The sequence below is a fragment of the Sinocyclocheilus grahami genome, unplaced genomic scaffold (genome assembly GCF_001515645.1).
Source record: "Sinocyclocheilus grahami isolate Dianchi unplaced genomic scaffold, SAMN03320097.WGS_v1.1 scaffold36.1, whole genome shotgun sequence".
Taxonomy (NCBI): domain Eukaryota; kingdom Metazoa; phylum Chordata; class Actinopteri; order Cypriniformes; family Cyprinidae; genus Sinocyclocheilus; species Sinocyclocheilus grahami.
The window spans coordinates 1204054-1215537 of record NW_015505215.1 but is presented as its reverse complement, the minus strand read 5'-3'; the positions used below and the strand labels follow the sequence as shown (position 1 = coordinate 1215537).

Here is an 11484-nt window from a genome sequence, read left to right as displayed (position 1 = left end):
TAGTGAAAGCCTGAGAGCTCCTTACTATTGTGTACTTTAGCTAATTGACTCATATGGGATGTTGGGGAAACACACGGTGAAGTAATTTTTCTTGTCAGTGTAAACAGTAGCTCTAAACCCCATGTCTAGAATTTGTTGAAACAACCATAAACAGACAGGGGCCATTTATTAATACTATTACATAATGCAGATATCTATACGATATCTATAGATATATATAACATACATTAGATTTATGGAGTGAGTCAAGAGGGTCATCATTTTTTTGAGTACTTTTCCATTTGTACAAACAGATGTCAAAGATGTCAAGTTCGACTTTACTTTAGGAAAAGTATTGCTCTGTGAAAAAAGTGTGTTAAAAACCATGCAAAATGCAATATTGAAATTATATTTTCTTGTGTGTGTGACATTCTGTACTTCTAAAACCTAACTATACTAAACTAGCAATTTCTTTATAATTATGAATACAATCGGTTTTATGATTTTAATTGATCCACAAAACAAAACTGAATATTTTTGTGTGCGTATGTATATATTTCCTACTATATATATACAGTATATATATATATATATATATATATATATATATATATACTGCTCAAACATTTGAGCTCACAAAGATTTTTTTTTTTTTTATGAGAAAATAATAATTAATACTTCTATTCAGTCTTTTAAATCGTTGTACATTCTATTTCAAATAAATGCTGTTCTTCTCATTTTCCAATCATCAAGGATCACTGGAAAAATGTATCATTGTTTCCACAAAATAGTAAGCAACACAACTATTTTCAGCATTTTCAGATACTATTCTGAAATATTTATTGAGCACCAAATCAGCATATTGGAATGATTTCTGAAGGATCATGTGACACTAAAGGAGTAATGGCTGCTGAAAATTCGGTTTTACGATCAAAGGAATAAATCACATTTTAAAACATATGTAATAAAATAGAAAAACAGTTCTATTTTAGTATATATATTTCAGTATGTGCATTATTGATCAAATAAATGCAGCCTTGGTTAGCATTTCTTTAAAAAAAAAAAGCTTTTTTAAAAAATCTTACAGATACCAACCTAATCTGGTATACATACATAAATACAATGCATATATATATATATTATCAGTTTACCAAATAAAAATTATTCTTATTCTTAGACTACATATAAAATATCTGAAATATCTTCTTGCACTGACAATGTCTTTGTGTTTCAGAAACATCACCTCATTCAAGGTTTAAAATCCCACCCAACTGGTTTCCCTTTAACCAATCTCATATTACAGCCTGTCCAATGAAATGAATTAGTTCAGCTGTTCACAAAGTCACTGTTGGGGGCAATTTCCAAAACAAACTTTAAACAAACACAACACTTAAATGTACCACAAGCACAAGCACAAGCACAATCAGAGCAAGTGTAATCAGTTTGTAAATGCATTTACAACTTCCAGGTTCTTCTTAAACTGAGAGCCATTCTTCAGTAAGAGAGGAGGATCCGCTCTGCTCCTGTGATCTTCAAGGGCTTTACTTATGAGACCCTTCACAGAAACAGTCGGACTCTCGTCCACCATCAGCATCATCATCATCATCTCCACGTCCAGGAGAGTTAGCACAGGTTGGAAGTGAAAAGTTCGGATTCCCACATAGAAATCAGTGACGGATGTTTACAGCAGGTGTGCACATGAAAGCGACAGTGGTCTATAACCAGAAAAAGTACAGGGCTCATTTCCACACAGCAGACATCATGACCATGGCAGACACATGAGTAAACATAGGTGTGGGGTTGAAAAAGGTAGCATTGTCACTTGACCTGAGTGGGCTGCACCTATGAGATCACTGAATACTGTTGTTTAGTGTTAACCTGAATTAAATGAATTAATTAATTTTTTTTTTTTTTTTATTGTAACTGCATATGCCACTGTTGTAAACGGATAGTATTTACTGTTCCCATTCAGTCAGTCACGTTCTACGTTACGTCAGTGACTGACGAATTGGGATCTCGCCCGAGAGCCCAATCACCTTTGAGTGTAAACTAAACAAGCCAATGACAGTTGGCGTGCGTGTTTCGCCACGCGCACCCCGCCCCGCAGCGAGGGTATAAACGGAGAGCGCGTGCAAACGCACATCAGCTTTTCGCTTCAGAGCCGAGCCTTCTCAGGACGAATCTCCGCGAGTGTTTGGAAGAAACAGCTGGCGTTGGTGTTACGGCGCATCAGCGGGGGTTGTCATTCAGTGCTGCTCATCTTCGGCGTGCTGCAGCTGCCATTCTGCGGTCTCGCCGCGACCTCCCCTGAGCGCTTCAGCGCTCTCTCTAAAAGAGTGTTTCCTTTTTTTCCTAAAAGAGCAAATGTCTAAAAAAGCTCCACGAGCGACGGGCGTCTTTTTAAAGATGGCTTCCCGCTCGTGCGTTTCTGGATGTGGAAACACGCACGCCAACTGTCATTGGCTTGTTTAGTTTACACTCGAAGGTGATTGGGCTCTCGGGCGAGATCCCAATTCGTCAGTCACTGACGTAACGTCTCCGTTCCCTCCTTCAGGGAATGAGGGTTACACAAGTAACCTAGACGTTATTAGGCTACTATTTAAAAATCATGATCCACAGTAAATGGCTTTAAATGCAAAAGTACGGTAACAAAATGTACTAAATGTAATACAGTGACATTTACAGTATGCATGCTTTTGTATGATCCTCAGTACATTCTCAGCGATCAAGACCATACTTAATGTAGTATTGATGTGCACTACAGCTTAAAAGATGTGCATTTCTGCCTGTATTCGAATTATAAATCACAAAGTGTTTATTAATCATTCAGATAGGGTATAATTGTGCGTTAAAACGGTTTTTCTGTGTGATGGTGGGAGGCCCCATAGAATAAGGCAGTTGTTCTAAATGTAGATTGTGACATTATAAAGCTATATAAAGGTGAAACATTCTGCAACGCTCGTTTTGCTCATTCTGCTGCTAAATCACAATAGCGATGGGTCAACGTAGCTCTCGTTGCAAAGAGGCAGAAAAAAATGTGGGCGTGTGTACAATTTCCATCATGGTACAGCGCCACAATCTTTCACTGGTTTGGTGGAAGGTCACCCATATCCAGTTTGTGATGTGGGTGAGAAAAAGAAGAAAGGGAGGACACCTCTAAAAAGACAAAGAGGTTCGGGTTGTGGAGGTGCCGTGGACCTCTTATTGGAGAGCTGGTCAAAAATACAGCAGGAAGACTAGCTCAGCTCAGGGTGAGGATGAGGCTCGGGTACTGACACTGCGGCAGTACCATCTAGAAGAAGTCCTGATGGTAAACGACATGTTTTATGAATATGTACAAGTATCCAACAAGTTAAATAATAATTAACATCTTAGATGCAGTAATATGAGTATCCACTATGTAATATATATATATATATATATATATATATATATATATTATTTTTTATATTATTTTTTATTTATTAATTAGCCTATTATTAACACTGTGTTTTGGTGTATATCATTCCCTTCATTACAGCAGTTTATCTGTACTGTAGAGATCCACAGTCATCAGGAAACTTCAACCAGTGACCCTGAAGTCTGTCCTGTAGTAGAGGAATATCTTGCTGTTCATCCTGATGCAGATGTCCTCCAGTCTCCAGTAATCTTCTGTTTGTTCCACAGAGGTCTCTGCATCACCTCTGACAAGGCAGCTGGAGAATAATGGAAAGATAAAACTGAGGGTAAATGTACTGCTGCAATAACACAACACACTCTCTTGATACTATATCAAGCCATTTTAATATCACTTGTTTATTCGTTAAACAAGAATTTGACTACACTGCAGTCAATGCTTGATATTTAAAGTAACCTTGTTTTTCCTTTAATAGTCATCAATTCCTGCTATTATGTGCTCGGCAACATGCTGGGACAAGGGACGTTTGGAGCCATGTATGAGGGGAGTCGTCTGCAGGACGGCTTTAAGGTTTCATTTTTTACTTACAATATCTAGCTAGCAGATTAATATTCTGGGATGAATTAATTTGACCAATGCATTATAATATTATGAATCTTAGACAATCTGTTTATTGTTTAATTTAGGTAGCAGTGAAATATGTCACAAAGACAGAGAATGTAGAATACATCAGTATTGTAAGCTGTGCTCTCTATTTTCTCTTCTGTCTATTCACTTTAAAACATTCATATTACTATAGCTGATTTTTCAGTAGACAAGCTGCCATTGTCATAATTTTGTGAAATACCAGTCTAAGTCGTAATTTGGGAAACCACATCCATCTAACCGTTAAAAAAATTGTATTTCTTCAAGCCGGGTCATTCCAAGCCCCTCCCACTAGAGGTTGCACTGCTCGTCCTCGCCAACAGAGGCCCCTGCATTCCACAAATAATCCAGCTGCTGGACTGGCAGGACCAGCATGACCATTATATTATGGTGATGGAGCGCCCCTCGCCCTGCGAGGACCTGTTTGCTTTTGCAGAATGCCATGGAGGCAGCATTGATGAAGCCTTAGCTCGTGTCATCATGTGGCAGGCAACACAGGCTGCCTACCTGTGCTGCCGCCGTGGTGTTCTACACAGTGATATTAAACTTGAAAATCTGCTCATTAATAAGGAGGCCCATGAAGTCAAGCTAATTGACCTTGGGTGTGGCGACCTCCTTAAGAAATCGGCCTACAAGATATTCACTGGTGTGTATTATCCCTCAAGCCATAACATTGGAACCATTATTGTGAATCATATAGCACCAAATGCTAATGGTTGCCTGGAAAAAATGCTGTGGTATTGCAAACTTACAGATGTATCTCTTTCCTTCAAGCACTGATCAGTACTGCCCGCGGAGTATAAGGAGAAGGGCGAGTACAATGGGAAGCCAGCAACAGTCTGGTCTCTTGGTATTCTCTTGTTCTCATTGGTGTGTGGGGATTATCCCAAAACTGATAACTTAAACAAGATCAACGCAAACAATTTCTCCAAAGCTGGCTTGTCAGAAGGTGAGCTTTTCATGACAATTAAGAAAGCAAATTGTATAAAGATGCTTTAAAACAGGGCTGCCCAAACTTGGTCCTGGAGGGCCGGTGTCCTGAAGAGTTTAGCTCCAACCCCAATTAAACACACCTGAACCAGCTAATCAAGCTCTTACTAGGCATACTATAAACTTAAAGGCAGGTGTATTGAGGCAAGTTGGAGCTAAACTCTGCAGGACACCGGCCCTCCAGGACCGAGTTTGGGCAGCCCTGCTTTAGAATAACATGATCAGAGATAGAAAGTGTGAAGTTCAAAGTAATAATCAGACATTTCTTACATCATTCGACATAGAATGCTGCCAGTTGATTAGTTCTTGTCTCCAGCAAGAGCCAGAGTAGCGGCTTCGATTAAGTGAGATTATTTTTCATGACTGGTTTCAGGTACTACGCCTTACTTGTTTTGTGAAGAGTTTGAAGGTCTATTTTTGGGTTTCTTATAACCATAAGTCTATATATAGACATTAGCTCAGGAATTTTTTTTCTGAATTACTTCTGAAAATCTGATTACTTTTGATTTAGTTTTAGGTCACAGTCGTGGAGAACCCGAAAATAATGTAAAGAAAAGGACAGAAACCCTTGGAGTGGCTCTGCAGTCGTGGCCCTGGCCCCAGAGATCCCTATCATGTCCCCAAAGGTTCTTGTCAAATCATCAAGCAAGGCGACTTCACCCTAGAGCTAGCTCCCTGTCCTTGCACCCAACATGTTCCTGTCAATGTTGTGTCAGAGGTTGAGCCTCGTCAGAGCTAGTACCTGTCTCCAACTTCCACGTCCCAAGATGTTCCAATTTGTTTGGCCCTAGTCATAGCTGTTCCCAAGGAAGTCCTGGTACTAGGGAATACAGTTTCCCCAAAGAGTCCTGCCCCAGAGCCAGTGCCAGAGATCACACCAGTTCCAAAGTCTCCTGTCTTTGGCAACCCTGTACCACAGCTCCCTATCTTGGGCTTCCTGGAACCCAGGGGTTTGTGTCATTCTGTGTGTCAGATTTGTAGTCTTTAGTGACATCATTAAAATTTATGTGAAAGTAAATGTCTTAGCTCCCTTCTATGGCTACCATAGAGGGAAATGTTATGGCCCCAGTCAACGTCAGAACCTAAAGCCGGCTCCTTGTCTTGGTGTGCCTATGTCTTTGTCCCTAAGGTTTCCTGGAGCCAATCAATATTTCCTGTTACAGCCATCTCAGATGTTCATGGAATGGCAAGGGTGTCCACTGTCATGGACAGCTTGGTCCCCAAGGTCCTAGACATGCTACTCTGATCTCAGAGCTTTCCTTTCACACCTGCCCTTGTTTATGTAATCACCCTAGTCAAATCAGTGTCCATTATTGGCTTAGTTCTAGAGCTCAGTTTTAGACTGCCCAATTTTCCGAGCTCCCCATCCAGCAATGTTCCTGTCACTAGGTTCCTTTTATGGACCTTGCCAAAGCCATGCCCATGGTCTCCTCGGTACCAGAGCTCCCTATTTCTAGTTGCCTCAGGCCGCTCTAGTCCAAGTGTTTCCTTCCACTCAAATGTTAGTGTCAGGACTGCCTCAGATGTTCCTGTCTCTGCCTCTTGAGGTATTTAACTAGAATGGCATGAGGCCATCCCAGTTCCAGATATCCCTGTCTGAGGCCACCACAGTCACAGAGCTCCCTCCACACTGCCATAGGTCACTGTCACTGCCTATAGGTTCCTGTCATGGACCCATCCAGAGCCTAAAGCCTTCCCTGTCCTGTCCTGTCACTGCCATCTTTATAGCCAACACTCAAAGATACCCTGTCATCAGATGCCCTGGTCCTGCCTCGATCTTCATTCAAAATACTTGGTCCTGGAGGGCCGGTGTCCTGAAGAGTTTAGCTCCAACCCCAATTAAACACACCTGAACCAGCTAATCAAGCTCTTACTAGGCATACTATAAACTTAAAGGCAGGTGTATTGAGGCAAGTTGGAGCTAAACTCTGCAGGACACCGGCCCTCCAGGACCGAGTTTGGGCAGCCCTGCTTTAGAATAACATGATCAGAGATAGAAAGTGTGAAGTTCAAAGTAATAATCAGACATTTCTTACATCATTCGACATAGAATGCTGCCAGTTGATTAGTTCTTGTCTCCAGCAAGAGCCAGAGTAGCGGCTTCGATTAAGTGAGATTATTTTTCATGACTGGTTTCAGGTACTACGCCTTACTTGTTTTGTGAAGAGTTTGAAGGTCTATTTTTGGGTTTCTTATAACCATAAGTCTATATATAGACATTAGCTCAGGAATTTTTTTTCTGAATTACTTCTGAAAATCTGATTACTTTTGATTTAGTTTTAGGTCACAGTCGTGGAGAACCCGAAAATAATGTAAAGAAAAGGACAGAAACCCTTGGAGTGGCTCTGCAGTCGTGGCCCTGGCCCCAGAGATCCCTATCATGTCCCCAAAGGTTCTTGTCAAATCATCAAGCAAGGCGACTTCACCCTAGAGCTAGCTCCCTGTCCTTGCACCCAACATGTTCCTGTCAATGTTGTGTCAGAGGTTGAGCCTCGTCAGAGCTAGTACCTGTCTCCAACTTCCACGTCCCAAGATGTTCCAATTTGTTTGGCCCTAGTCATAGCTGTTCCCAAGGAAGTCCTGGTACTAGGGAATACAGTTTCCCCAAAGAGTCCTGCCCCAGAGCCAGTGCCAGAGATCACACCAGTTCCAAAGTCTCCTGTCTTTGGCAACCCTGTACCACAGCTCCCTATCTTGGGCTTCCTGGAACCCAGGGGTTTGTGTCATTCTGTGTGTCAGATTTGTAGTCTTTAGTGACATCATTAAAATTTATGTGAAAGTAAATGTCTTAGCTCCCTTCTATGGCTACCATAGAGGGAAATGTTATGGCCCCAGTCAACGTCAGAACCTAAAGCCGGCTCCTTGTCTTGGTGTGCCTATGTCTTTGTCCCTAAGGTTTCCTGGAGCCAATCAATATTTCCTGTTACAGCCATCTCAGATGTTCATGGAATGGCAAGGGTGTCCACTGTCATGGACAGCTTGGTCCCCAAGGTCCTAGACATGCTACTCTGATCTCAGAGCTTTCCTTTCACACCTGCCCTTGTTTATGTAATCACCCTAGTCAAATCAGTGTCCATTATTGGCTTAGTTCTAGAGCTCAGTTTTAGACTGCCCAATTTTCCGAGCTCCCCATCCAGCAATGTTCCTGTCACTAGGTTCCTTTTATGGACCTTGCCAAAGCCATGCCCATGGTCTCCTCGGTACCAGAGCTCCCTATTTCTAGTTGCCTCAGGCCGCTCTAGTCCAAGTGTTTCCTTCCACTCAAATGTTAGTGTCAGGACTGCCTCAGATGTTCCTGTCTCTGCCTCTTGAGGTATTTAACTAGAATGGCATGAGGCCATCCCAGTTCCAGATATCCCTGTCTGAGGCCACCACAGTCACAGAGCTCCCTCCACACTGCCATAGGTCACTGTCACTGCCTATAGGTTCCTGTCATGGACCCATCCAGAGCCTAAAGCCTTCCCTGTCCTGTCCTGTCACTGCCATCTTTATAGCCAACACTCAAAGATACCCTGTCATCAGATGCCCTGGTCCTGCCTCGATCTTCATTCAAAATAAACAATAAAGAACATAAAATGCATCAATTAAACTGGCCTTGTTCATAGTGACAATAATATTATAATCTGCTGAAGGTAAGTATTGGTCTATAGAGGTAAGTACTAGTTTACAATGTTTTTTTTTTTTTTTTTTTTGATGACTGTATACTGACATCACAGTGTAACATTATTCCAAAGCCGCCCCCATTCTGGATATGCAGTTTTGGTAAAACATGACACATTAATAGTTTCAACATTATTTGTTCTTCCGACATTCCTCTTTGGAGGTTTTGAATAATTGAGAATTGGTCAAATCAAATTTAGTAATCTCTGAGTAATGAGACTGCCACTTTTAATGATGTTGAATTAATGAATGAATGAATGAATGGGACATTTATATATAAATTCATATATAAATGTTGCCACAAAGATATTTTGAACCTCTAATTTTACATAGGCAAATTATAGGCGAAAGGTGATTGCCATTTTTAGTAATGGACTATGCAGTAAATATTGATCAATGGCATTTCATATTTAGGCTTTTATTATCATGTGTATCTTCTTGTTTGTAGTCTTTAGTAACATCTAGTGGACAAAGGACAGAATTACAAATCTGTAAACCTTTTAGGTTTTTGACAAATAACATAGAATTGTTTTCCTCCAGCATCTAGGTTTTATGTTAAAATGTATGTTAAAATATATTTATTAGAAATGTATTCTTTATATTCATGTTTGTGTCAAAAACATAAACAGACCAGTTTCATAAAAATCTATTGTATGTATTTTTAAGTGAATGGATAGATCAGGATATATTAGGTGCTGGAACTTTCCTTATTTTTTGCCATTTTTAACATTTACCTTTTTTCTGTTTACCTTGCTATATTGTTTGACAAATCATTTATAATATGTGTGTGTGTGTACTGTCATTAGTACACTTGAACACATATCAGTTAAACCATTTCAACAGGCATTCCTTCTAGAAGCGGTTTTATTGGTTGTCATTGAACTGTCTGACACTTAAAGGGTCCTCAGACAACATTTAACATAACATATCAGCAGTAAAAATAATCTGTGAAATAAAATGTATTTCATAATCCATAATATAGATTATTGCCACAATTGAAACAGATGCAATGCAGTCTGAGTACTATACATATATGTTAACCATAGTTACCATCCACAAATAAGTTCAAGCTAGAGTTCAGTACATACAAGTTAAGTGCTGAGGTATAAGATGCATCCATTTTGAAGAAACACTCAGTTAAAGTAGTCATTTAAAAGACCTTGACATGATACTTATATAAACAGGGAACAGATACATTTAAGTTCACAGTCTTGTTAAAACTCAATCATTTTTCACTTGAAAAGTTAGGGATAAAACTAAAAGATGAATCAGTCCATCAAAAGCACCAATAATAAAAGAGCTATTCCCCTTATATGCTGTAAAAATCAGCTTCTATCTGTTGGATGAGAGTTCTAGTTTGTGTGCTAAGTACCAGTTTTCAAGATTACCAAGTAATCTTGAAAAAAGAAGACATTTACTGTTGTTTTATTAAGAACTGGTGGCAGCATGCTGTTTCTGTTTAGCTGACAAATGTGAAAAAAAGATTTACAAAAAGGTGTATACTTAGCTAATAATCCATGAAAACATGTGTCAGCTATGTTCAGTTATGTTTTTGTTGTAATACTGTGCATTTTAAGACACATGTTAACTTCCAGGAAAGCTTTGCTCTCCTAGTTAATTATGATGGTGTTCCTTTTGACTGGCCACAGGAGGCGCTCTTTCCTGATTATGTTCACCTGAGTACTGCGCTGCGCCAAACCCTTTCTTTCTTCCAAAGAGATCATTGTGACACCTTTTTTTCAATATACTGAGCTGGATAGAGTGCATTTTGTGTAAGTGAATCTTAACACACCCCTTACAAAAAAATCCTGCAGGAATCCTGATAGAACACAAAGTGTTCTATCAGGGTTATGTGTTTGTACGTGGTTTCTTCTTGACTTTTCTGGCATACAGGAAGTACATGGTGTGTCCCGTGAAAATGAACAGGATGGAGATGATGACAAGGATGCCGAAGTGTTGTGGCTGGGGTGCAGAGATGACCATGATGAAGTGCAGCAAGTCCATCAGGTAGTTCATGGAGCTCTGGACTCCATTCACCACCCCACGCTCTGATTCACATATGGTCTCCTGCAAGAGCTGAGTCACTGTCAGGTCAAAGGACCAGAGACCTGGAAAATAACAACACCTTATATAATTTTTGGGTAACACATCATGGTGATATCACATGTAATATAATCAATTAGCATATTATTCTTACTAAATTAAGACGTTGAGTCAGACCACATGACATTTCAGAACCAGAAATAATCTTTCCTCGCCATAAAAAGTTCAAACTATTTAATACTTTAAGAGACTCTCTATGATAACATTTCCTTTTTCATAAGGAAAAAAAAAAGTCAGAATTGCAAGATATAAACTCAGAATAAAAAGTTTATATTTCACAATTTGGAATTTTCTTCTCAGCATTGTTTGTTTATATCTCACAATTACAAAAAGATTAGCATAAGAATTGTTTCTCAAAGTATCTTGAGAGTATCTCACAACTCTCATAACATTTCTCAGAATTGTGAGGAAAAAAGTCCGAATTTTGAGATATATACACTTCCATAAATGTGACTGTTTTGCAAGAATTATTTCTTGTAAATGCATGCTGGTGTTTTCCTCGGAGATGGCAGCAGCTGGACATGCTGAGGTCCTGCCTGAACAAACGAAGATGGACTGGATATTTGGATTGTCATTCTATCTATTGTTATATTGTTTTTGTCTTTCTGTTTGTACATCTATCCATCCATAATTATATTTATTTTTCTTTTGTTCTATCTATCTATCTATCTATCTATCTATCTATCTATATCTATCTATCTATCTATCTA

The 11484-nt window shown here is 39.6% G+C and overlaps 1 protein-coding gene and 1 pseudogene across 1 annotated transcript in view; one reads left to right on the top strand and one right to left on the bottom strand.

The window, feature by feature from the left end:
- The first annotated feature begins 3856 nt into the window (after window positions 1-3856).
- LOC107581619 (serine/threonine-protein kinase pim-3-like) lies at window positions 3857-6257 on the top strand (annotated as a pseudogene).
- Window positions 6258-10519: 4262 nt separating this feature from the next.
- Window positions 10520-11484, bottom strand: part of LOC107581618 (solute carrier family 40 member 1-like) — a 3758-nt gene continuing 2793 nt past the window's right edge. Inside the window, exons 6-7 of the mRNA XM_016267246.1 lie at window positions 11263-11310; window positions 10520-10779 (exon numbers count right to left, since the gene is read on the bottom strand). Coding sequence (XP_016122732.1) covers window positions 10520-10779; window positions 11263-11310 — 308 coding nt within the window. The remainder of the gene's footprint in view (window positions 10780-11262; window positions 11311-11484) is intronic.